The following is a 27122-nucleotide window of genomic DNA, read 5'->3' as shown; positions in this document are numbered from 1 at the left end:
GAAACAACATCTAATACAATCTACAATGTAGCAATATGTAGTAACATTTTGTTGACAACATGGATGCCAGAGGACAATGGCAACTTGTGACTAAACTTTGGGGCTCAGATGGTAAAGTGGCCGACCAGAAACTAGGGATGTGCGGTATACCGGTACTAATAAAGTACAGCGGTACTAATGAATTAAAAAAAAGGTACCACACTCCATCCATCCATCCATTTTCTACCGCTTATTCCCTTTGGGGTCGCGGGGGGCGCTGGAGCCTATCTCAGCTACAACCGGGCGGAAGGCGGGGTACACCCTGGACAAGTCGCCACCTCATCGCAGGGCCAACACAGATAGACAGACAACATTCATACTCACATTCACACACTAGGGCCAATTTTTTTAGTGTTGCCAATCAACCTATCCCCAGGTGCATGTCTTTGGAGGTGGGAGGAAGCCGGAGTACCCGGAGGGAACCCACGCAGTCACGGGGAGAACATGCAAACTCCACACAGAAAGATCCCGAGGCCAGGATTGAACTCACGACTACTCAGGACCTTCGTATTGTGAGGCAGACGCACTAACCCCTCTTCCACCGTGCTGCCCAGGTACCACACTGCCTCTGAAAAATACTGGTACTATTTTTTTTTTTTTTTTCATTGGACGTGATGGCGCGCCACGGTGACATTGCTGCGAATATGAGCTGAGGCGCACGTGAGTGAACACACACACACACACAGAACACATAAACTCAAAAAACAGCATGGAGACAAAAAAGGGAGAAAAGACGTATTTTGGCTTAAAAACTAACGATAATGGTGATGCTATAAACACTGAAGCACCACTCTGCTAGCTTTAAAACATATCTAGCTAACCGATATCGTCAGTCTTGTACCACTCAAAAAAATAATGGAGGTTTGAACAGATTCCCACTTTGTCTTTCTTTATTTCACATATACACAGCATTCCACTCCAACAAACTCAATCTACGTGTCTCTTCTATTCCCGGAATCACACACCACTTCCGATTTCCTGAACCCGCGAGTCCCGCCCCACAGTTAAAGCCGTGGGCTAGAACCCAGCTGCTACACTGCGTAGTGTTCTAGCTACTTCTAAATCACTAATCCTCGCTTCCATTGCGACAAATAATGTAGGTTTCTTACAATTAACATCCCTGCAGGACAAAGAATAGCTAAACATGTTTCACGACACACTGTTGGATACAATAGCTAACCGCTAACAGCAAGCTAGCGCGCTCCTCAATGTAAACAAATGGGTGGATCTATACAAATGTTGACTAACAATTCCAAGTACAAGAGCCATATATAGTCCAAAATACAATGACTACATCAATATTATTTATCAAAAAAAAAAAGTTTTTATTGTTTGCAAACTTGAGAAAAACGTCCCTGGACAAAGGAGAACTTTAATTATGACCAATGTATGACCACTTGGTATCGGATCCTCACCCATATTTGTAGTATCAGCCAAAACTTATGTAAAGTATCCAAACAACAAAAGAATAAGTGATTATTACATTTTAACAGAAGTGTAGGTAAACATGTTAAAACAGAAAGAAGGCAGATATTAACAGTAAATAAGCAAGTAGATTAATAATACATTTTCTACCGCTTTCCCTCATAATTTTGACAAAATAATAGAATGGGAAATTACACAATATGTTACTGCAAACGTCAGCAGCCAAATTAGGAGCCTTTGTTTGCTTACTTACTACTAAAATACAATTTTTTTTCTTTGAGTATGTTCATCTTATTTCATGCAAAAATGGTTTGCTTGCAATTAGATTAATGTAATTAATGTATCATAATATATTATGTTAAAATAAAGCCAATAATGAAATTTTTTTGTGCTTCCCTTTATTTTGAAAAGTATCAAAAAACATTTTGGTGCCAGTACGGGACAAACCTGACTGTCTGATTGTGGCAATCAGTGTCAGAACTTGGTCCGCATTGCCAGCAGTAAGTCGGACACATTTCCAGTGAGGGTTGGACTTCGCCAAGGCTGCCCTTTGTCACCGATTTCTAGGCGCAGTCAAGGCGTTGAGAGGATCCGGTTTGGTGGCTGCAGGATTAGGTCTCTTCTTTTTGCAGATAACGTGGTCCTGATGGCTTCATCTTCAGCTCTCACTGAATTGGTTCACAGCAGAGTGTAAAGCGACTGGGAGGAGAATCAGCACCTCCAAGTCAGAGTCCATGGTTCTCGCCCGAAAAAGGGTGGAGTGCCATCTCCGGGTTGGGGAAGAGACCCTGCCCCAAGTGGAGGAGTTCAAGTACCTCTGAGTCTTGTTCGCGAATGAGGGAAGAGTGGCTCGTGAGATCGACAGGCGTCTTCAGTATCGATCCGTTGTGGTGAAGAAGGAGCTGAGCCGGAAGGCAAAGCTCTCAATTTACCGGTCGATCTACGTTTCCATCCTCACCTATGGTCATGAGCTTTGGGTGATGACTGAAAGAACAAGATCACGGGTACAAGCGGCCGAAATGAGTATCCTCCGCCCTTAGAGATAGGGTGAGAAGCTCTGTCATCCGGGAGGAGCTCAAAGTAAAGCCGCTGCTCCTCCCCATCGAGAGGAGCCAGATGAGGTGGTTCGGGCATCTGGTCAGGATGCCACCCGGACGCCTCCCTAGGGAGGTGTTTAGGGCACGTCCGACCGGTAGGAGACCCCAGGGAAGACCTAGGACACGTTGGGAACGCCTCAGGATCCCCCGGGCGGAGCTGGATGAAGTGGCTGGGGAGAGGGAAGTCTGGGCTACCCTGCTTAGGTTGCTGCCACCGCGACCCGACTTTGGATAAGTGGAAGAAGATGGATGGATGGATACGGGACAAACCTGCAAGGAACCGGAGGGTTCAAATCCTTGAGCAAGACACTTCACCCACCTCGCTCACATTGCCAAAAAGTTTCGATATCAGACAAAACAAGAAGAACAATCTTTTGAATTATTTATATTATTTACCAAAATAGCATGCTCATGGAATGAAGAGCTGCGTAGTGGTTCCAGTCAGCTGTTTGGAAGCTGCTGATAAACAAGCCATTTAACAACAACTGGTCTTTGTGGGGAAATAATAATACAATCTTTGTTGGGCACTGCGGGCAGGAATAAAGTTGACCTCTCAAAAAAAGCATCACACGGACGGAAACATTCAGTAACGATTTAGCAAAGAACGACCTTAATATGAAGGGCTACAAACTCATCACCATTCGGACTTCGACCGGCTAGTTAGCTAGCTGCACCTGTCGGCGAACACCTTCGCTTTGCCCGACTAAAGAGGACTCCGGTAAGGCCGTTAATGGTCCATCGAACCACGTCCGCACACGCGTAACGAACCGCGGCCTCACGTCGCTGTCACCAAGCTGCCGGGCTCCTGGTGCGCTCCCTGGGGCGTTAGCAGCTAGCTAAAGAGCAGCTGCCGCCGCCGAGCTCGCACCTCGGCCGGATATGAGCCTTCGGAAGGGTTTGGGTGTTGTTCAGCGAGCAAAGTGAAGCACCGGACAAAGTCTGACCGAATGCGGCAGCAGAATGTTGAACTCACCAGCAGCTCCCGTTTCTTCAACATCTTCCATAGAAACAACGCGCGCCTCGCTTGTCTCGGACAAGAATGAAGCCACCATCTCACACGCGCTGACGGTTCACGCACAGGTACACGTTGCTTCCGGGTGTGCTTTCAAAACAAGAGCATGACTTCCGTTCGCAAACTACAATCATTAATTAATAAACCTAATTAGTTACCTGGCGAACATTTAGGTGTTTTTCTTTTTACTATACACAATTTACAGTTGAAAATTATACTCTTACTCGCACTGACTTGCAGCTATCTTTGTTTGTGTAATGCAGTGATGTCCAAAATGCGGCCCGCAGCTCATCTTTTAACGACCCGCCAAAAATATTAATAAAAAAAAAGTGGAATAAAAGAGCAAACAGGTGAAATGTACCGTATTTTTCGGACTATAAGTCGCAGTTTTTTTTCATAGTTTGGCCGGGGGTGCGACTTATACTCAGGAGCGACTTATGTGTGAAATTAACACATTACCGTAAAATATCAAACAATATTATTTACCTCATTCACGTAAGAGACTAGACGTATAAGATTTCATCGGATTTAGCAATTAGGAGTGACAGATTGTTTGGTAAACGTATAGCATGTTCTATATGTTGTAGTTATTTGAATGACTCTACCATAATATGTTACGTTAACATACCAGGCACGTTCTCAGTTGGTTATTTATGCGTCATATAACGTACACTTATTCAGCCTGTTGTTCACTATTCTTTATTTATTTTAAATTGTCTTTCAAATGTCTATTCTTGGTGTTGGGTTTTATCAAATAAATTTCCCCCAAAAATGCGACTTATACTCCAGTGCGACTTATGTTTTTTCCTTCTTTATTATGCATTTTTGGCCGGTGCGACTTATACTCTGGAGCGACTTATAGTCCGAAAAATATGGTAACTTTTATTTATTTATTTTTTATTTAGCCTTTATTTAACCAGGTAAAATCCCATTGAAATCAAAGATCTTTTTTCCAAAGGAGACCTGGCTAAGAGGGCAGCAGCAAGGTTACATTAAAAACAGTAAACAACACATAAAACATCAAATTTACAACATTAAAACTTGCTCACATAACACATGTGCATACAGACAAGGTAGACTGCAATCCTTTCACAGAAGCTTTAAACTCATTTAATGTAACAAGGGTTTGAAGTTGAAGATTCGATTGTAGGTTATTCCAAGCCTTCCTTGTTTCTTTGTTAAAAGACAAGATAGATAAGATGGAGTGATACCCAGAATGGTTTTGTAGATGAACACATACCAATGATGGAGGCGTCGAACACAAAGTTAACCATTGAGTATAACACACAATGGTGAGTAAGGGGAGCGCAGTTGGTGATGAATCTCAGTGCCCCATGGTACACACTAACGAGGACAAGTTGCGTTGTTGACTCTTAATAACACAAAGCGGCCATGCAGGCTGTTTTTTTCTTGTAAAATGTCATTGCTCATAAAATAATAATCAATCAAAATCCATGTTGTTATGAATTATTACCCTATTAAAGGCTCCCATTATTTCACGTCAAATGTTCCACTTTGCCAAAAACTAGGTTTTCCGGGTGTACTTTCAAAACAAGAGCCTGACTTCCGTTCGCAAACTACAATCATCCATCCATTTTCTACCGCTTGTCCCTTTTTTGGGGTCGCGGGAGCCTATCTCACCGGCGGTAGGTGGGGTACACCCTGGACAAGTCGCCACCTCATCCCAGCAAACTACAATCATTAATTAATAAACCAATTCAGTTACCTGACGAACATTTAGGTGATTTTTTATTATACCCAATTTACAGGTAAGAAATAATACTCTTACCCGCACTGACTTGCAGCTATATTTGTTTGTGTAATGTAGGTATGTCCAAAATGAGGCCCGCAGCTAATTTTTTAACGACCCACCAAAAATATTAATTAAACAAAAAAAGTGGAATAAAAGAGCAAACAGGTGAAATGCAATGAGAAAAAGTTGCTTTGTTGACTCTTAATAACACAAAGCTGCCATGCAGGCTGTTTTTTTCTTTTAAGATGTCATTGCTCATAAAATAATAATGAATCAAAATCCATGTTGTTATGAATTATTACACTATTAGAGGCTCCCCTTATTTCACGTCAAATGTTCCACTTTGAAGTATTTTTTGGGGAAAAATACTGCATGTTTTGTGTGTTTGCTATTAAAAATTTGCTTTTCCGGGTGTACTTTCAAAACAAGAGCATGACTTCCGTTGGCAAACTACAATCATTAATATTCAAACCTTTTCAGTTACCTGACGAAGATTTAGGTGTTTTTTTACTATACCCAATTAACAGGTAAAAATAATACTCTCACTCGCAATGACTTGCAGCTATCGTTGTTTGTGTAATGCAGGGATGTCCAAAATGCGGCCCGGGGGCCATATGCGGCCCGCTGCTCATTTTTTAACGACCCGCCAAAAATATTAATTAAACAAAAAAAAGTGGAATAAAACAGCAAACAGGTGAAATGTAATGAGAACAAGTTGCGTTGTTAACTCTTAATAACACAAAGCGGCCATGCAGGCTGTTTTTTTATTTTAAGATGTCATTGCTCAAAAAATAATAATGAATCAAAATCCACGTTGTTATGAATTATTACCCTATTAAAGTCTCCCATTATTTCACGTCAAATGTTCCACTTTGAAGTATTTTTTGGGGAAAAATATTGCATGTTTTGTGTGTTTGCTATTAAAAATTAGGTTTTCCGAGTGTACTTTCAAAACAAGAGCATGACTTCTGTTCGCAAACTACAATCATTAATTAATAAACCTAATCAGTTACCTGACGAACATTTAGGTGTTGTTTTTTTTTACTATACCCAATTTACAGGTAAAAATAATACTCTTACTCGCACTGACTTGCAGCTATCTTTGTTTGTGTAATGTAGGTATGTCCAAAATGCAGCCCGCAGCTAATTTTTTAACGACCAGCCAAAAATATTAATAAAAAAAAAAAAGTGGAATAAAAGAGCAAACAGGTGAAATGTAACTTTTTTTATTTAGCCTTTATTTAACCAGGTAAAATCCCATTGAGATCAAATATCTCTTTTCCAAGGGAGACCTGGCCAAGAGGGCAGCAGCAAGGTTACATTAAAAACATTAAACTACACATAAAACATCAAATTTACAACATTAAAACTTGCTCACATAACACATGAGCATACAGACAAGGCAGACTGCAATCCTTTCACATAAGCTTTAAACTCATTTAATGTAACAAGGGTTTGAAGTTGAAGATTCGATTGTAGGTTATTCCAAGCCTTCGGTGCTGAAAACCTAAATGCTTTCTTGCCCAGTTCAGTTCTTACTTTGGGGACAACAAATTGCAAAACATTCATTGAACGAAGATTGTGACTTCCTTGTTTCTTTGTTAAAAGACAAGATAGATAAGATGGAGTGATACCCAGAATGGTTTTGTAGATGAACACATACCAATGATGGAGGCGTCGAGCACAAAGTTAACCATTGAATATAACACACAATGGTGAGTAAGGGGAGCGCAGTTGGTGATGAATCTCAGTGCCCCATAGTACACACTAATGAGAACAAGTTGCGTTGTTGACTCTTAACAACACAAAGCGGCCATGCAGGCTGTTTTTTTCATGTAAAATGTCACTGCTCATAAAATAATAATCAATCAAAATCCATGTTGTTATGAATTATTACACTATTAAAGGCCTACTGAAACCCACTACTAGCGACCACGCAGTCTGATAGTTTATATATCAATGATGAAATCTTAACATTATAACACATGCCAATACGGCCGGGTTAACTTATAAAGTGACATTTTAAATTTGCCGCTAAACTTCCGGTTCGAAACGCCTCTGAGGATGACGTATGCGCGTGACGTAGCCCGGGGAACACGGGTATGCCTTCCACATTGAAGCCAATACGAAAAAGCTCTGTTTTCATTTCATAATTCCACAGTATTCTGGACATCTGTGTTCGTGAATCTGTTGCAATCATGTTCATTGCATTATGGAGAAAGAAGCTGAGCAAGCAAAGAAGAAAGTTGTCGGTGCGAAATGGACGTATTTTTCGAACGTAGTCAGCAACAACAGTACACAGCCGGCGCTTCTTTGTTTACATTCCCGAAAGATGCAGTCAAGATGGAAGAACTCGGATAACAGAGACTCTAACCAGGAGGACTTTTGACTTCGATACACAGACGCCTGTAGAGAACTGGGACAACACAGACTCTTACCAGGATTACTTTGATTTGGATGACAAAGACGCAGACGTGCTACTGTGAGTATGCAGCTTTGGCTTCTAAACATTTGATCGCTTGACCGTATGTGCGCAACTTTTTAAAAATATATAAGCTTTATGAACCTTGGGTTGGGTGAACGGTCTTTTGGGCTGAGTGATTGTGTGTGTTGATCAGGTGTTTGAATTGTATTGGCGTGTTCTATGGAGTTAGGAGCTAGCAGAGGAGCTAGGAGTTAACATAACAAAGACATAGGTGTTTTTATGCAGGATTAATTTGTGTCATATTAAATATAAGCCTGGTTGTGTTGTGGCTAATAGAGTAAATATATGTCTTGTGTTTATTTACTGTTTTAGTCATCCCCAGCTGAATACCAGGTACCGTGAGTATGCAGCCTTGGCTGCTAAACATTTGATAGCTTGACCGTACGTGCGCGTCACGTACGTAACTTTTTAAAAATATATGAGCTTTATGAACCTTGGGTTAGGTGAACTGTCTTTTGGGCTGAGTGATTGTGTGTGTTGATCAGGTGTTTGAATTGTATTGGCGTGTTCTATGGAGCTAGGAGCTAGCATAGGAGCTAGGAGCTAGCATAACAAACACGCAGGTGTTTTTATGCAGGATTAATTTGTGGCATATTAAATATAAGCCTGGTTGTGTTGTGGCTAATAGAGTATATATATGTCTTGTGTTTATTTACTGTTGTAGTCATTCCCAGCTGAATATCAGGTCACCCCCGGCTCTCACAGCATCTTCCCTATCTGAATAGCTTCAACTCCCCACTAGTCCTTCACTTGCACTTTACTCATCCACAAATCTTTCATCCTCGCTCAAATTAATGGGGAAATTGTCGCTTTCTCGGTCCGAATCTCTCTCACTTCATGCGGCCATCATTGTAAACAATAGGGAACTTTGCGTATATGTTCAACTGACTACGTCACGCTACTTCCGGTAGGGGCAAGCCTTTTTTTTATCAGATACCAAAAGTTGCAATCTTTATCGTCGTTGTTCTATACTAAATCCTTTCAGCAAAAATATGGCAATATCGCGAAATGATCAAGTATGACACATAGAATAGATCTGCTATCCCCGTTTAAATAAAAAAAAATCATTTCAGTAGGCCTTTAAAGGCTCCCATTATTTCACGTCAAATGTTCCACTTTGCCAAAAACTAGGTTTTCCGGGTGTACTTTCAAAACAAGAGCCTGACTTCCGTTCGCAAACTACAATCATCCATCCATCCATCCATCCATTTTCTACCGCTTGTCCCTTTTTTGGGGTCGTGGGGGGTCGCTGGAGCCTATCTCAGCGGCGGTAGGCGGGGTACACCCTGGACAAGTCGCCACCTCATCACAGCAAACTACAATCATTAATTAATAAACCAATTCAGTTACCTGACGAACATTTAGGTGATTTTTTATTATACCCAATTTACAGGTAAAAAATAATACTCTTACTCGCACTGACTTGCAGCTATCTTTGTTTGTGTAATGTAGGTACAGAGCCGGCCCAAGGCATAAGCGTACTAAGCGCTTGCTTAGGGCCCCGCGGCCACCAGGGGGCCCCCAAAAGCAATTAACAAAAAATTCTCATTTTTAATTTTTTGCATGTACGTGTCTGAGTCGGACTCGTACCTGGCAGTGATTAGTATTAATAACAAAGTCGGCCATCAGATTTCTTACAGTGATGTCATAAATGACTTTGCCTCCAGAAAAGCCAGGAAGCACAGGTTTTAAGGAGTGGGTGGAGTGGTGTGGGTGGTGAAGTACAGAGGAACAAAACTGTGATGTGATGGTCAAATGTGTGAATTAAGGACCTTAATTTAAGGTAGTTTATTTTGATTTTTTCCCCAAATTTTTTTGGCACATCGTTATGTACATTTACATAGTTTTAATATGTACTAGTAACTTTATATTTGTTTATAAACCGTTATGTTACCTTGTTTCTAGTAACTCTGTTCATTAATATTATTTAAGTATTTGCTTGATATTTAATTTAATTATGTTGTTTTTTGTACAATTGAATTTGTTCCTTTTTATATGTATTTAAGTGATTTTATTGTTGCACTTTATTGTTGTTCTTGCACTACGAATTCTTTTTGCACATTGCTGTTTCAGGTTTTTGTTACTAAAAATAAAAAAGTGAATCAGAATCAGCTTTATTGTCCAGTTATGTTTAACACACATGGAATTTAACTTCAGTAGACTGCGCTATCTTTGTACAAAGTAAACATTAAATATGAACAATTAACTAAAAATATAAACTAGTAATTAAAGACTAATATGTACAAGACTGATGAGACAAGATGACACTTTTACTGTAAATACAAAGCTTTGGACTGTTCAACCCCAGGCCACTCTTGTAGCTGAATGTGTTCCACATTTTAAGATTAGGAACCATATGTGACACTCTGGACATCATTCGTTCATTCATTGGTATTATTTATGTTCTTAACTGGGCCACCCCCATATCTTTATAAATGACATGTCATTTGTAAAGACATGCCAGGCTGACAATAGGATAATGTAAACAACACTGCCAGAGCCGCAATGAGTTTATAGTAGGTGGGTGAATGATCAACAATCAATATTATTGGCAGAAATAGAGGGCCCCAAAATCTAATTTTGCTTAGGGCCCCATGGAGGCTTGGGCCGGCACTGTGTAGGTATGTCCAAAATGCGGCCTGCAGCTAATTTTTAAACGACCCGCCAAAAATATTAATACAAAAAAAAGTGGAATAAAAGCGCAAACAGGTGAAATGTAACCAAAAAAAGTTGCTTTGTTGACTCTTAATAACACAAAGCTGCCATGCAGGCTGTTTTTTTCTTTTAAGATGTCATTGCTCATAAAATAATAATGAATCAAAATCAACGTTGTTATGAATTATTACCCTAAAGGCTCCCATTATTTCACGTCAAATGTTCCACTTTGATGTGTTTTTGGGGAAAAAATACTGCATGTTTTGTGTGTTTGCCATTAAAAAGTAGGTTTTCCGGGTGTACTTTCAAAACAAGAGCATGACTTCCGTTCGCAAACTACAATCATTAATGAATAAACCTATTCAGTTACCTGACGAATATTTAGGTGTTTTTTTACTATACCCAATTAACAGGTAAAAATAATACTCTCAATCGCACTGACTTGCCGCTATCTTTGTTTGTGTAATGCAAAGATGTCCAAAATGCGGCCCGCAGCTAATTTTTTAACAACCCGCCAAAAATATTAATAATTAAAAAAAAAGTGGAATAAAAGAGCAAACAGGTGAAATGCAACGAGAACAAGTTGCGTTGTTGACTCTTAATAACACAAAGCTGCCATGCAGGCTGTTTTCTTCTTTCAAGATGTCATTGCTCATAAAATAATAATGAATCAAAATCTATGTTGTTATGAATTATTACCCTATTAAAGGCTCCCATTATTTCACATCAAATGTTCCACTTTGAAGTATTTTTTGGGAAAAATACTTTTTTGTGTGTTTGCCGTTAAAAACTAGGTTTTCTATGACACAAAGGGCATTAAACAAAGAAAAAAAGCAACATGAAAAAACAAATTATAAAAAATTCCGGTAAGTACACAGCAGAAGTGTCGCAAAAGTCACACGTAAAAAGACAGCTAATAGAGGGTTACTGCTTCACACACATCTAATTACACACACACACACTCACATTTTTTTTTACACACACACCGATCAAATTACGTTTACACAAATATTTTTTTACACGCTGATAAATCATCAATTCATAATACAGACAGATTTGTTTTTTTACACACAGACAAATCATAATACGGACGGACAACTTAAAACACACACACACGGATCTGATTACACACTCACAGATTGAGATACAAGTTTGCAAATATTTTTAAAAAAATGATACTTCCATATGATATGAAGTTGATTTAACAATTTAAGCATTACCTCCCTGCTTGGCACTCAGCATCAAGGGCTGGAATTGGGGGTTAAATCACCAAATTGATTCCCGAGTGCGGCCACCGCTGCTGGTCATTGCTCCCCTCACCTCCCAGGGGGTGGAACAAGGGGATGGGTCAAATGCAGAGGTTAATTTCACCACACCGAGTGTGTGGGTGACTATCAGTGGTACTTTAACTTTAACTTTAACTTTAAACCAAAAAAATGTATGACTTATTTTTAACAGTTATGCGTGGGACCCTTTTAGATCCCTGTAGTGTTGGGGTTTTTTTGTTGTTTTTTTTCCAAAACTGTCATTGCTCAAATTATGATATTGAATCAAAATAAATGTTAAGAATTATTGACTTATTGAAGGCTCCAATTATTTGACATCAAATGCTCTACTTTGAATTTTTTTTGGGAGGGTGTTGAATGACCAGACGGAGGGAAATACTTTATAAAGTGATGGTGTTTATTCTCAACTCGCTGGTACAGCTGTCAGTCGTACTGGTTGATCTCACAGCATATATAGAAAAGAACCGGCTTGCGCATGCGCAGAACACAATAACAAATACGGTGGCTGCCAAGGTACAATATACTAAGAGAGCTTTACGTGAATGCTCTACATCCCCCTTCTTTAGCTCAAAACACAAAGAACAAAACATTTCCTACGAACAACAATTTTCACAATACTCTCTGACAATGTTCCATTTTTTTTTCCTTTTTTTTTTCAATACTCAGTCCTTGTATTTAGGGTTCGGCCTGACAGTGCGACCGAAACGTGTTGTGTATGGACTCTTACCAGAGTGTGTGGGCAGTGGAGATACAGGTACCTGGACTGGGGAAGGTTCAATGTCATGAGGGTCTTTAATGTCCAGAGGGTCTCCTCGTCCCTCATCATAGAGAGGAGGTGCTCCATAGACAGCTGGATTGAAGGGCTGCAAGTCGGCACTGTCAGGCTGATCTGGGGGTCGCTCGGCAACAGGCAACAGGTGTCTGCGATTTCTCCTGTAGTCCTTGCCTCCAGACTGGATGATGTAAGACCGTGGCTCTTCACAGATCTTTCCCACCGTGCCCATGCGATCGTACCCCCGGGGAGTCTGCATCCTGACGACTTCGCCCTCCTGCAGTGGTCGTAAAGGGCGGCTGGTCTTGTCAAAGCTCAGCTTCTGGGCGAGCCTCTTCTTCTGTAGCTGAGCTGTGACTAGTTGGGTGTTGAGAGGGGCTGGCTGCAGTAACTGTTTGCTGATGGGGAGGGTAGTGCGGGTCTGCCTTGACATTAGTCTCTGTGCAGGTGAGCAAAGCTGTGCGTCACGAGGGATATTCCTTAGGTTCAAAAGGTTGAGGAACGCATCTGTGCCGTCCCTCTTTGACTTCTCCATCAGTTGTTTAGCACTTTGCACTGCCCTTTCAGCCAAACCGTTGCATTGTGGGAACTCAGGGCTGCTGGTTACGTGATTTAAGTCCCACTGTGCAGCAAAATCTCTGAACTTCTGGCTCGTATACTGTCTGGCATTGTCTGAAATGAGAAGGTGGGGGGAGCCATGTACAGAGAAGTGTCTTTTCAGCTTTGTGATGACTGTCGCTGATGTGATGTCCTTGAGAAGGTCGATATCATACCAGCCAGAGTATGAGTCTACGAGCACCTGAAAATGCTTGCCATCCCATTCAAAGATGTCGGTTGCCACTATAGACCATGGTAAGTCAGGAACTGGATGTGGCTGCAGTGGTTCCTTCTGCTGATGGTGCCTCTGGCTGTTGCAAACAGAGCACGAGAGTACTGCTCTGTCAATGTCTCTGCTCATGTTGGGCCAAAACACTAGATCTCAGGCTCTACGTTTAGTGGACTCTGCTCCTGGGTGTCCTCTGTGCATAATGTCTGTGTAAACTGTCTGTAGTGACTGGGGAATGACAAGTTTGTGACCTTTCATGATGACCCCTTCCTCGATGATAAGTTCGTCTCTGAACGGGAAGAATCGACTGATGGACAGTGGGGCAGTGTGCTGTTTAGCAGGCCATCCGTGTCTGATAACGGAAGAGAGGGTCTGTAGTAGGTAGTCTTCTGCTGTGTGTTTCTTTAGTTCGTCTAGGCGGCTGGATGAGATTCGGCTGAATGACATCACTTCAAAGTCGTTTAACTCGTTCACATGCTCAAGTGTGGACGCCCTGGGGGCGCGTGACAGAGTATCAGCCAGATACATCTGTTTCCCTTTTTTGTAAACCAGGTCAATGTTATATTTCTGCAGCTGCAGCATCATACGTTGAAGTCGTGCAGGCGCTGTGTAGATCGGCTTTCTGATGATTGTGACCAGAGGTTGGTGGTCAGTTTCAATGGTGACTGGCTTTCCGTAGACGTAATCATTAAATCGTGAACATGCAAACACAACTGCCAGAAGTTCTTTCTCAATTTGGGCATAGTGTGTCTCTGTTTGAGTCATTGTCCTTGACGCGTAGGCAATTGGTCTTCCCCCTTGTAGACACGCTGCCCCCAGCCCGTGTTGTGAAGCATCACATGTGAGCGTGACTGGTAGGTCGACGTTGTAGTACGACAGGACAGGCGGACTGGAAATACATTTTTTTAAGTGTGTCATAGGCATAGGCCCTCACTAGTGAACACATGGCCGACATAACTGACCTCTGTCAGCCGGAACTTGCATTTGAGGGGGTTTAACCTCAGATTAACCGTGCGTGCGCGGTCAAGCACCCTCTTCAGGTTTGCGTCGTGCTCTGCCTCAGTACGGCCTCCGACGATGATGTCGTCCACAATGATGGCACAGGGGTAACCAGCAAAAATCTGTTCCATTGTGCGCTGGAATACCTCGCTGGCTGAATTTATTCCAAACGGCATTCTGAGAAATCTGTAGTGCCCAAAGGGTGTGCTGAATGTGGTTAGCAGGGAAGACTTGTTATCCAAGGAGATCTGCCAGAAAGAGCTTTTAGCGTCTAAAACGGAGAACAATGTTGCGTTCGCCATTTGTGATGCCACCTCCTCAACTGTACGCATCGGATGATGGGGGCGCTTTAAAGCTGTGTTGAGGTCTCTGGGATCAATGCAGATTCTTATATCCTTTGTCTGCTTCTTGTTTGTTGCTACCATGGATGACACCCATTCAGTTGGCTCAGATACGGGAGTGATGACACCAATGCCTACCATCCTCTCAAGTTCTGCCTTCACTCTGTCCTGCATAGCTACAGGGATGCGGCGTGCTGGGTGGACAACAGGGTGCACCACAGGGTCCAGTTTCATGGAGTATGTCACCGGTAACTTGCCAAGTTCGTCCTTAAACAGATCTGCATACTCAGTGAATATTTTATGTGGCAAGTTGGCATCTTTATCCACACTGAGTTGGTGAACGTCTTTGCTCAGTGTCACCAGCTTCATGTGCAGACTTGCTTGTAGGCCTAGTAGTGGCTGGACATTTTTCTCCACGACGTGGAATTGTAGTGCATGTTGCTGACCTGCTAGTTTACATTGCAAAAATACTGAGCCCAGGGTGCTAATCAGATTTCCCCCATATGCGACAAGGTTAATGATTATTGAACGGTCAATTAGTTCCCCGTTCTCCACATGTTTGAAGGCATCATAGGATAGGACATTGCATTGTCCCCCTGTATCGACTTTCATTTCGATGGGCTTGTCATTGATGTGTATAGTTGCGAATGCTACACTTTTTTTCAGCACGTTAGAGTCTGTTTTGTCTGTGACCACTGGTGTTATTCCGTCAATACAGAATGTCTCATTGTCGGTAGCGTTACCTGTGGCCTGATCCATTTCGACTTGGTGGACGGATTCTCTGGAAAACTGTGTCCTTGAGTATCTCTGCGCACACTGCCCCACTGTCCATCAGTCGATTCTTCCCGTTCAGAGACGAACTTATCATCGAGGAAGGGGTCATCATGAAAGGTCACAAACTTGTCATTCCCCAGTCACTACAGACAGTTTACACAGACATTATGCACAGAGGACACCCAGGAGCAGAGTCCACTAAACGTAGAGCCCGAGATCTAGTGTTTTGGCCCAACATGAGCAGAGACATTGACAGAGCAGTACTCTCGTGCTCTGTTTGCAACAGCCAGAGGCACCATCAGCAGAAGGAACCACTGCAGCCACATCCCACTTCTGACACCATGTTGAATGACCAGACGGAGGGAAATACTTTATAAAGTGATGGTGTTTATTCTCAACTCGCTGGTACAGCTGTCAGTCGTACTGGTTGATCTTACAGCATATATAGAAAAGAACCGTCTTGCGCATGCGCAGAACACAATAACAAATACGGTGGCTGCCAAGGTACAATATACTAAGAGAGCATTACGTGAATGCTCTACAGAGGGGTTTTGGATAATTGTATTTTTTAATGCCAATTTTGCCATTAAAAACTATTTTTTATAAAAATAAATGTTGATATGATTGATTGGAATTGTAAATACAATTACAGGAGTGACGTCACACCCCGACCCGGAAGCACAACAGCAGCTGGTGAACGCTCACAAATTAGCCTGTTCTCGGTCTTCTCTTCTTTCGAAAACGGTTGTTTATGTATTTTCCCATTGTGAATTGTAAACGAACAGTAGCAACTACAGCCGCGCCACCAGCAGGTAACGTTTTAGTTTTATTGTTTAGCATCACCGCGGAACAGTTAGCCAGCATGCTAACTGTTTATATGTGAAGTCATGTGATGCTCCTTCGCACGTAAACACATCCTTAGCTAGCTTACATCCTTAGTTAGCGTCATTCAGACGTCAAACTCATCTAAAATAACTTGTAACTAACCCCGGTAAGTAACCGAACTTGGGCATGCTGTGAAAACTTGCTACACTACAATTCTGAAGTGCATACAGCACGGATCTTTCCAGTTTGTGGCTAAAAGCGTCAGTGACGTAACCTTTGACCCCCGAATTTTGCAGGGGCGCGATGGGCAACCAGCTGGCGGGCATCGCCCCGTCCCAGATCTTGTCTGTGGACAGCTACTTCTCGGACATCCACGACCATGAGTACGACAAAAGTCTGGGCAGTACGCGCTTCTTCAAGGTGGCGCGGGCCAAACACAGAGAGGGCCTGGTGGTGGTCAAGGTGTTCGCCATCCAGGACCCCTCGCTGCCGCTCACCAGCTACAAGCAGGAGCTGGAGGAGCTGAAGATCCGCCTGCACTCGTGCCAGAACTGCCTGCCCTTCCAGAAGACCTCCCTGACGGAGAAGGCCGCCATTTTGTTCCGGCAATACGTCCGGGACAACCTGTACGACCGCATCAGCACCAGGCCTTTCCTGAACAACGTGGAGAAGCGCTGGCTGGCCTTCCAGATCCTCAACGCGGTGGACCAGGCGCACAAGGCCGGCGTGCGCCACGGCGACATAAAGACTGAGAACGTGATGGTGACCAGCTGGAACTGGGTGCTGCTCACCGACTTTGCCAGCTTCAAGCCCACCTACCTGCCTGAGGACAACCCCGCCGACTTCAACTACTTCTTCGACACGTCCCGGCGCCGGACATGCTACATCGCGCCCGAGCGCTTCGTGGACGGGAGCATGTTTGCCGCCGAGAGCGACCAGAACACGCCGCTGGTGGACCTCACCAACAACAACCAGAGGAGCAGAGGGGAGCTCAAGCAGGCCATGGACATCTTCTCTGCAGGTGCTCCACGCCGTCGTCCCAAAGATGCGCAAAAAGGCCGAGAGGGCTCACTTTGACTCGTGTGTGTGTGTGTTGCTTTTAGGCTGCGTGATTGCTGAGCTGTTCACGGAGGGCGTCCCGCTCTTCGATCTGTCCCAGCTCCTGGCGTACCGTAAGGGACACTTCCAGACCGAGCAGGTCCTGGAAAAGATTGAGGACCGCAGCATCCGAGAGCTGGTGAGGATGCAGTTTGCACGTTGCTAATTCCGATACACTACCGATATTGGAGCTTTGAGTATTGGCCGATAGCAATAATAATTCAATATATACATATACATACCTATATACTAGGGGTGTGGGAAAAAATCGATTTGAATTTAAATCGCGATTCTCACGTTGTACGATTCAGTATCGATTCTCATTTTTCAAAAATCGATTTATTTTATTTATTTATTTATTTCATTTATTTTTATTAATCAATCCAACAAAATAATACAAAACAATACCATAACAATGCAATCCAATTCCAAAACCAAACCCAACCCAGCAACACTCAGAAGAGCAATAAACAGAGCAATTGAGGAGACAAACATGACACAGAACAATCCAAAAGTAGTGAAACAAAAAGGAATATTATCAACAACAGTATCAATATTAGTAACAATTTCAACATAGCAGTGATTAAAAATCCCTCATTGACATTATCATTAGACATTTATAAAAAAGAAAAAAAAAGAACAATAGTGTCAGAGTGGCTTACACTTGCATCGCATCTCATAAGCTTGACAACACACTGTGTCCAATATTTTCACAAAGATAAAATAAGTCATATTTTTGGTTCATTTAATAGTTAAAACAAATTTACATTATTGCAATCAGTTGATAAAACATTGTCCTTTACAATTATAAAAGCTTTTTACAAAAATCTACTACTCTGCTTGCATGTCAGCAGACTGGGGTAGATCCTGCTGAAGTCCTATGTATTGAATGAATAGAGAATTGTTTTGAATTAGAAAAATATCGTTTTTGAATAGAGAATCGCGTTGAATCGAAAAAATTGATTTATAATCGAATCGTGACCCCAAGAATCGATATTGAATCGAATCGTGGGACACCCAAAGATTCGCAGCCCTAATATATACATATACACATTCATACATATATATATATATATATGTATATATATATATATATACAATATATACATATACGCATACATACATATGTACAATATATACATGTGCATACAGTTATGGTCAAGTTTACATACACTTGTAAAGGACATCATGTTATGGCTGTCTTGAGTTTTCCAATAAATGCTACAACTCTTATTTTTTTGTGATAGAGTGATTGGAGCACATATTTGTTGGTCACAAAAAACATTCATGAAGTTTGGTTCTTTTATGATTTTATTATGGATTTACTGAAAATGTGACCAAATCTGCTGGGTCTAAAGTATACATACAGCAATGTTAATATTTGGTTACATGTCCCTTGGCAAGTTTCACTGCAATAAGGCGCTTTTGGTAGCCATCCACAAGCTTCTGGTTGAATTTTTTACCACTCCTCTTGACAAAATTGGTGCAGTTCAGCTAAATTTGTTGGTTTTCTGACATGGACTTGTTTCTTCAGCATTGTCCACACGTTTAAATCAGGACTTTGGGAAGGCCATTCTAAAACCTTAATTCTAGCCTGATTTAGCCATTCCTTTACCACTTTTGTCGTGTGTTTGGGGTCATTGTCCTGTTGGAACACCCAACGGCGCCCAAAACCCAACCTCCGGGCTGATGATTTTAGGTTGTCCTGAAGAATTTGGAGGTAATCCTCCTTTTTCATTGTCCCATTTACTCTCTGTAAAGCCCCAGTTCCATTGGCAGCAAAACAGGCCCAGAGCATAATACTACCACCACCATGCTTGACGGTAGGCTTGGTGTTCCTGGGATTAAAGGCCTCACTTTTTCTCCTCCAAACATATTGCTGATTATTGTGGCCAAACAGCTCAAATTTTGTTTCATCTGACCACATAACTTTCCTCCAGAAGGTCTTATCTTTGTCCATGTGATGTCAACTGTCAAAAATGACGGCAATACGGTAAAAAAACCCTGGTATCTCAGTCACCAAAATTTAGACTTGCTGCAGGACTGCTCGTATCGCACACAATATCACACACAAGTAAACACTCTGCAGGACTACTTGTAACGCACATGATATCACACATAAGTAAACACGCGGCAGGAGTGCTCGTATTGCACATGATATCACACACAAGTAAACTCGCTGCAGGACTGCTTGTATCGCACATGATATCACACATAAGTAAATGCTCTGCAGGACTGCTTGTATTGCACATGATATCCCACACAAGTACTGTAAACACTCTGCAGGACTACTTGTAACGCACATGATATCACACATAAGTAAACACGCGGCAGGAGTGCTCGTATTGCACATGATGTCACACACAAGTAAACTCGCTGCAAGACTGCTTGTATCGCACATGATATCACACACAAGTAAATGCTCTGCAGGACTGCTTGTATTGCACATGATATCCCACACAAGTACTGTAAACACTCTGCAGGACTGCTTGTATAGCACATTTTACATGGAAGTCGATATCATCTGATACTTGCTGATATGGAACCGATACGTGATAACAGTAGTGGATGGGCACAACCCCATACAGCAAAAATCACGCGACTGTGCCATCCCTCAGGTGGCTCAGATGGTCCAGAGGGAGCCGGAGCGGCGCTTGGCGGCGGAGGACTACCTGAAGCAGCAGAGAGGCAAAGCGTTCCCCGACATCTTCTACACCTTCCTGCAGCCGTACATGGCGCAGTTTGCCAAAGAGACCTTCCAGTCTGCAGACGAGCGAGTGCTAGTTATCCGCAAGAACCTGGATAATATCCTTCACAACCTGCCAGGTGCGCTTTAATGGATAATTTACTAATGTGGGTGTGTCCTTTCACCAGTGTTAGCGTCGCCTTTAATGAGGGGGCGTGTTCTCCACGCAGGCGTGCAATGTTGCCCTCAGGATGACAGCGAGGGCGTTGTGAGCATAAAGGAACACCAGGGCCTCATTGTGCTGGCGTCCGTCATCACTTCCTGCCTGCAGACGCTGCGCTCCTGCGACTCCAAGCTGGCGGCGCTGGAGCTCATCCTCCACCTGGCGCCACGCTTGTGCGTGGACATCCTGCTAGACCGCGTCACGCCGTACCTGCTGCACTTCTGCAACGACCCGGTTCCGCGCGTGCGCGCCCAGGCCGTGCGCACGCTCACCAAGGTGCTGGCGCTGGTCAAGGAGGTGCCACGCAACGACGTCAACATCTACCCGGAGTACATCCTGCCGGGCGTCGCCCACCTCGCGCAGGATGACGCCACCATTGTCCGGCTGGCCTACGCAGGTGAGCCGCCGCCCGTCACACGATGGCATTGTTTTTGTTTCATTCAAGGTGAAAGAAAAAACAACCAACATAACTTTACAAAACCCCAAACCAGTGAAGTTGGCACGTTGTGTAAATCGTAAATAAAAACGGAATACCGGTACAATGATTTGCAAATCCTTTTCAACTTATATTCAATTGAATAGAAAGCAACGTTTGAACTGGTAAACTTAATTTTTTGCAAATATTAGCTCATTTGGAATTTGATGCCTGCAACATGTTTCAAAAAAGCTGACACAAGTGGCAAAAAAGACTGAGAAAGTTGAGGAATGCTCATCAAACACTTATTTGGAACATCCCACAGTGAACAGGCTAATTGGGAAAAGTGGGTGCCATGATTGGGTATAAAAGCAGCTTCCATGAAATGCTCAGTCATTCACAAACAAGAATGGGGCGAGGGTCACCACTCTGTGAACAAATGTGTGAGCAAATTGTCAAACCGTTTAAGAACAACATTTCTCAACGAGCTATTGCAAGGAATTTAGGGATTTCACCATCTACGGTCCGTAATGTCATCAAAAGATTCAGAGAATCTGGAGAAATCACGGCAAGGCCGAAAACCAACCTTGAATGCCTGTGACCTTCGATCCCTTAGGCGGTACTGCATCAAAAAACGACATTAGTGTGTAAAGGATATCACCACATGGGTTCAGGAACACTTCAGAAAACCACTGTCATTAACTACAGTTTGTCGCTACGTCTGTAAGTGCAAATTAAAACCCTACTATGCAAAGAGAAAGCCATTTATCAACGACACCCAGAAACGCTTTGCTGGGCCCGAGCTCAGCTAAGATGGACTGATGCAAAATGGAAAAGTGTTCTGTGGTCTGACGAGTCCACGTTTCAAATAGTTTTTTGAAACTGTGGACGTCTTGTCCTCCGGACCAAAGAAGAAAAGAACCGTCCGGACTGTTTAAGGCGCAAAGTTCAAAAGCCAGCATCTGTGATGGTATGGGGGTGTATTAGTGCCCAAGGCATGGGTAACTTACACATCTGTGAAGGCACCATTAATGCTGAAAGGTACATACAGGTTTTGGAGCAACATATGTTGCCGTCCAAGCAATGTTATCATGGCGCCCATGCTTATTTCAGCAAGACAATGCCAAGCCACATTCTGCCTGTGTTACAACAGCGTGGCTTCATAGTAAAAAAGTGCGGGTACTAGACTGGCCTGCCTGTAGTCCAGACCTGTCTCCCATTGAAAATGTGTGGCGCATTATGAAGCCTAAAATACCACAACGGAGACCCCAGACGGTTAAACAACTTAAGCTGTACATCAAGCAAGAATGGGAAATAATTCCACCTGAAAAGCTTCAGAAATTGGTCTCCTCAGTTCCCAATTGTTGACTGAGTGTTGTTAAAAGGAAAGGCCATGTAACACAGTGGTAAAAATGCCCCTGTGCCAACTTTTTTGCAATGTGTTGCTGCCATTAAATTCTAAGTTAGTAATTATTTGCAAAAAAAAAATATGTTTCTCAGTTTGAACATTAAATATCTTGTATTTGCAGTCTATTCAATTGTATATAAATTGAAAAGGATTTGCAAATCCTTGTATTCAGTTTTTTTTTACGATTTACACAACGTGCCAACTTCACTGATTTTGGGTTTTGAAAAGGAGCAGGAAGAAGTACAACTTATAATATCTCACTTTTCTTGTTCAACGCTGGAGAAAATATATAAGAATACAATATATCTATGGGTAGGCCTGAAGCTGTTAATGAATTTAAAACATTAAAGGTTTAAAAAAAATAAAATTATATATAACATACCGTACTTACCACATACTTGAGCATGTCTGTTTTTCAGCTATGGAGGGAAAGTGTGAGTTTTTGGAAATAAACTGTCTTTGCGAAAATAATATTGTATCAAAATCAGTGTTATGAATTATTCACCTATTAAAGGCTGTAATTACCTTATGTAAACTAGTATTCCATTTAACAACTCATTTTTGGAAATACTGCATATTTTGTGTTTTTCACATAATACATTTTTTTGTTATTTTGTACAAAAAGAACACAAAGATAACATTACAAATACATAAAAACGTTATATCTATGGATAGGTCTGAAGTTGTTGAATAATTTAAAGCATTCAAAGTGAAACATAATATATATAACTTGGAACACTTTAAGCGCGTCTGTTTTTCAGCTAGGGAGTTTTTGAAAAAAAAAATTGTTGTTGCAAAAATAACCATCAAAATCAGTGTTATGAATTATTGACCCTTTAAGGGTTGCAATTACCTCATCTAAAGTATTCCACTTTGATACTCATTTTTGGAAACATTGCATATTTTTTATTTTCTGTTTTTCCCATTTTTGGGGGTATTTTTTGTCTATATATAAATTAGGTGTTTTTTTTTACAAAAAGAGAATACAACTTAAAAACATTATAAATATATAACTGTATATCTGTGAATAGATCTGAAGCTGTTGAAGAAATTAAAGCTTGAAAGTTAAAAAAAAGAAAAGAATAAATAATATGACTTAACGCTTTTTTGAGCGTGTCCGTTTCTTGGCTAAGGAGTAGTGAGTTTAAAAAAAAAAACTGTCATTGTTCAAAAAATAATAATGCATCAAAATCAGTGTTGTTATGAATTATTGACCTATTAAAGGATGTAATTACCTCATCTGAAGTATTCCACTTTGCAACTCGTTTTTGGAAATACTGCATATGTTGTGTATTTCACTTAATAAAAAAATTGTGTTTTTTTTTTGTTTTTTTTACTAAAAGACCATGAAACATAAAAAAAACCATGAGCAATACGTAAAAACTGTCTCTCAGGTGGAAATCTGCTGAAATGTTTGAGGGTAGGCTGGTGGGTGGTGACCATTTAGGATATACAGTATTTCCATCCTTGAAGAAATATAAAAACAACATATTTGTGAACGTCCTTCTCAGAGAACGTGGCGCACCTGGCAGAGAGCGCACTCCGCTTCCTGGAGCTGGTGCAGGAAAACAACGTGAACATGGAGCACGACGTCAGCGGCGAGGACGGCGAGGAGGCGCTGCACCTCAACGAAAACTACGACTCTGGTACGTACGCGCGTGGGGGTCGCCCTCCTCGAGCAGCGCGTGACGGCGTGTGCGTGTGCAGAGCTGCAGGCGCTCCACGAGATGGTGCAGCAGAAAGTGGTGACGCTGCTGAGCGACTCGGAGAATGTGGTCAAGCAGTCGCTGATGGAGAACGGCATCACGCGTCTCTGCGTCTTCTTCGGCCGCCAGAAGGCCAACGACGTGCTGCTGTCGCACATGATCACCTTCCTCAACGACAAGAACGACTGGCACCTGCGCGGCGCCTTCTTCGACAGCATCGTCGGTGAGAAGCTGTGCCGCCGCCATCAGTCGTGTCCTGCTTTGCGTCCAATCACAAGTCTTGTCTTCCTTTGTGTCGCCGCGTGAAGGAGTGGCGGCGTACGTGGGCTGGCAGAGCTCCTCCATCTTGAAGCCGCTCCTCCAGCAGGGCCTGAGCGACACCGAGGAGTTCGTCATCCACAAAGCTCTGAACGCGCTCACGTGCATGTGCCAGCTGGGCCTGCTGCAGAAACCTCACATTTACGAGTTTGTCGCCGACATCGGTAAGGTCACATGACAAACTCTTGAATGCCTCGTGGCGTGTTCAAGACCTGTGCACTCGCCGCAGCGCCGTTCCTGTGTCACCCCAACCTGTGGATCCGTTACGGCGCAGTGGGCTTCGTGACCGTGGTCGCGGAGCACCTCAACGTGGCCGACGTCTACTGCAAGCTGATGCCGCACCTCAACCCGTTCATTACGCAGCCCATCATCCAGGTGAGAGCTCCTCCCCCATACCTCAGGGGTGTCCAGACTACAGCAAAGTTCAGTTTGGCCCGCGAGGGCGTGATGATTTTAAGAAAGAACCTTGCCCACGGAGTCCCTCCAACTTAGTTTAAATATCCGACAATATAATTGCTGTGTGTTTGCCACCATCTTGTGGACTTTGTGAGTAATTCAGGGTAATGACCATCAATAGCATGTTGAAGTGTTCACAGCACAGCATTTTTATATGTGACCCAATCCAAACAACCTTTACCACTCAAGGTGCTAAAAAACTAACACAAAAAGTCAACAACATGGTCACACATAACACAACCTGCTCATTGAACTTTGTGGAATTTATAAAAAAAAAAAAAAGGCCATGCACGACACATAATTAAAATTTACACCCATTCAAATCCCTGCAATGCATAATGGAAAAAAAGCAAAACTCTCTCGACACTTATCCATGTTTGTCGCATTTTAGCTGCTTGATATTTCTGATTGATTACAAAACTTTGAGGTTGTCACGGAAGTAAACAAGGTAGAAGTCGAACTTTCACATATTCTTAATAACCAGTTATACTAATTATTCATTATATATCCATTATATTAATATAATAATATATATATATATGGATAGTCAAACTTGTGTATATATATATATATATATATATATATATATATATATATATATGTGTATATATATATATACACACATATTATATATATATATATATATATATATATATATATATATATATATATATACACACATTATATATATATATATATATGTGTATATATATATACACACATATATATATATATATACATATATATATATATACACATTTGTGTATATATCTGTATATATGTATTTGAATATATCCGTGTATATGTATATAGGTATACTGTATATATACAAGTGTATGTATATATATAATATAATAATATATAATATATAATATATAATATATATATATATATATATATATATATATATATATATATATATATATATATATATATATATATAAACATATTTATGCCCTACCACCACTCCGATGTTAACAGTGCACCGCTGCGTCCTCAGATCGACAAGGAGCTGGTCCTGCTGAGCGTCCTGAAGGAGCCGTTGAGCCGCTCCATCTTCGACTACGCGCTGCGCTCCAAGGACATCTCCAGTCTCTTCCGCCACCTGCTGTTGAGGCAGAAGATGCGCGCGGGGTCCATCCCAGAATGCCCTCCTCACGAGGACCCGGCCATTGCTCAGCTCTTTAAGAAGCTGCTCTCGCAGGTGAGCAACACACATGCTCTGTAACCACCGAGCGCCGATGTTGACGCGCCTGTCCTCGCAGGGAATGACTGAGGCGGAGGAGGACAAGCTGCTGGCTCTGCGAGACTTCATGCTGAAGTCCAACAAGGCCAAAGCCAACGTGGGCGAGCAGACCCTCCTGAGGGACGCGGCCCAGACTGGCGTCATCGACCTTGCTACACTCGGCATCACCGGGCGCCAGGCGGACCTTGCCAAGCCTAAAGGCGAGGTGGACGACAAGCGAGGTGACGAGTGCACACTTTGTTTTTCTAAACTTCAAACGCTTCAAATATTTCAGCAGCTTCAGACTTATCCGTATGATATACATTTTTTTAATGTGTAATAGGTTTTTTTTGTTTCGTTTTTTAAACTGAACTTTTTATCATGTTAAAAACACAAAATACGTAATATTTTCCCAGAATTGTATCTCGAAGTGGAATTGTTAAGATTAGTTTTTTTTGTAAACGTAAATAACGTTGAAGACTCAACCCCTTGAAGTTACATAACCACATAATCCGTCATGTGGTGGTACTATTGCGTGTATACACGCTGACAATGACACAAACTGTCTTCAAAAGCACATTTACACACTTCTCTGTAGCATCAACAACCCACCACCATATTTGTTGTTGCATCCAAGTTTAGGTTTTTTCAGTTTGAATTAACAAATACGCAAAAACACTGTAGGAATGAATATGTCTCGCACATCGACTAGTGGTTGAAAAGTGTCATTGCACACAAAACAATCTCGGCCCAAACAGACTAAGGCTGCAGCTAACGATTATTTTTCTATCGATTAATCTATAGATTATTTTTTTCGATTAATCGGTTAATCTATAGATTATTTTTTCGATTAATCTATAGATTATTTTTCCTTTTACCGATTATTTTTTTATTCAAAATGAAGATGAAAAAATAAATGTAGGCCCGTTTTTTCAAAAGGCATGGCTTTTATTTACAAAAAAAAAGAAGTATGGCCACTCAGTCAACATTGACAACAACATGACTAAATATTCTGTAACAATGTAAACATTTAAAACTTTTAACATTTAACAAAATTAAAAGTAGCTTATTTGCTTTTTAATGTGCTAATATAAAAGTCAACATCCAGTGCAAATCTTAATATTCTGCAATAGTATAAGCATTTCAAAAGTAAAAGTATTGCTTATTTTGCTTTAAAATGTGCAAAAATAAAGATAAACATCCAATACAAAAAAGTGCAAAACGAAATATTCTGTAACAGTGTAAACATTTCAACAAAAGTGAAAGTATTGCTTATTTGCTAAAATGTGCAAAAATAA

General features: G+C 41.7%; 2 protein-coding genes across 3 annotated transcripts in view; one reads left to right on the top strand and one right to left on the bottom strand.

The window, feature by feature from the left end:
- pik3r4 (phosphoinositide-3-kinase, regulatory subunit 4) overlaps positions 1-27122 on the top strand; it is a 60150-nt gene that overhangs the window by 21496 nt on the left and 11532 nt on the right. The window contains exons 2-11 of the mRNA XM_062029772.1: positions 16586-17310; positions 17393-17526; positions 20006-20213; positions 20304-20693; positions 23631-23765; positions 23827-24048; positions 24134-24307; positions 24373-24518; positions 25600-25803; positions 25865-26066. Of these exons, the coding sequence (XP_061885756.1) occupies positions 16586-17310; positions 17393-17526; positions 20006-20213; positions 20304-20693; positions 23631-23765; positions 23827-24048; positions 24134-24307; positions 24373-24518; positions 25600-25803; positions 25865-26066 (2540 nt within the window). The remainder of the gene's footprint in view (positions 1-16585; positions 17311-17392; positions 17527-20005; positions 20214-20303; positions 20694-23630; positions 23766-23826; positions 24049-24133; positions 24308-24372; positions 24519-25599; positions 25804-25864; positions 26067-27122) is intronic.
- atp2c1 (ATPase secretory pathway Ca2+ transporting 1) overlaps positions 1-27122 on the bottom strand; it is a 76010-nt gene that overhangs the window by 45554 nt on the left and 3334 nt on the right. The window contains exon 1 of one of the 2 annotated variants that reach the window (XM_062029773.1): positions 3535-3678. The exons of the other annotated variant lie outside the window; for it this stretch is intronic. Within the exon in view, the coding sequence (XP_061885757.1) occupies positions 3535-3558 (24 nt within the window). The 5' untranslated portion in view covers positions 3559-3678. Of the gene's footprint in view, positions 1-3534; positions 3679-27122 lie in introns of those variants that run through there. 2 annotated transcript variants of the gene reach the window in all.

Source organism: Entelurus aequoreus, linkage group LG20, assembly GCF_033978785.1.
Source record: "Entelurus aequoreus isolate RoL-2023_Sb linkage group LG20, RoL_Eaeq_v1.1, whole genome shotgun sequence".
NCBI classification, from domain to species: domain Eukaryota; kingdom Metazoa; phylum Chordata; class Actinopteri; order Syngnathiformes; family Syngnathidae; genus Entelurus; species Entelurus aequoreus.
This window is presented reverse-complemented; position numbering and strand designations above follow the sequence as displayed.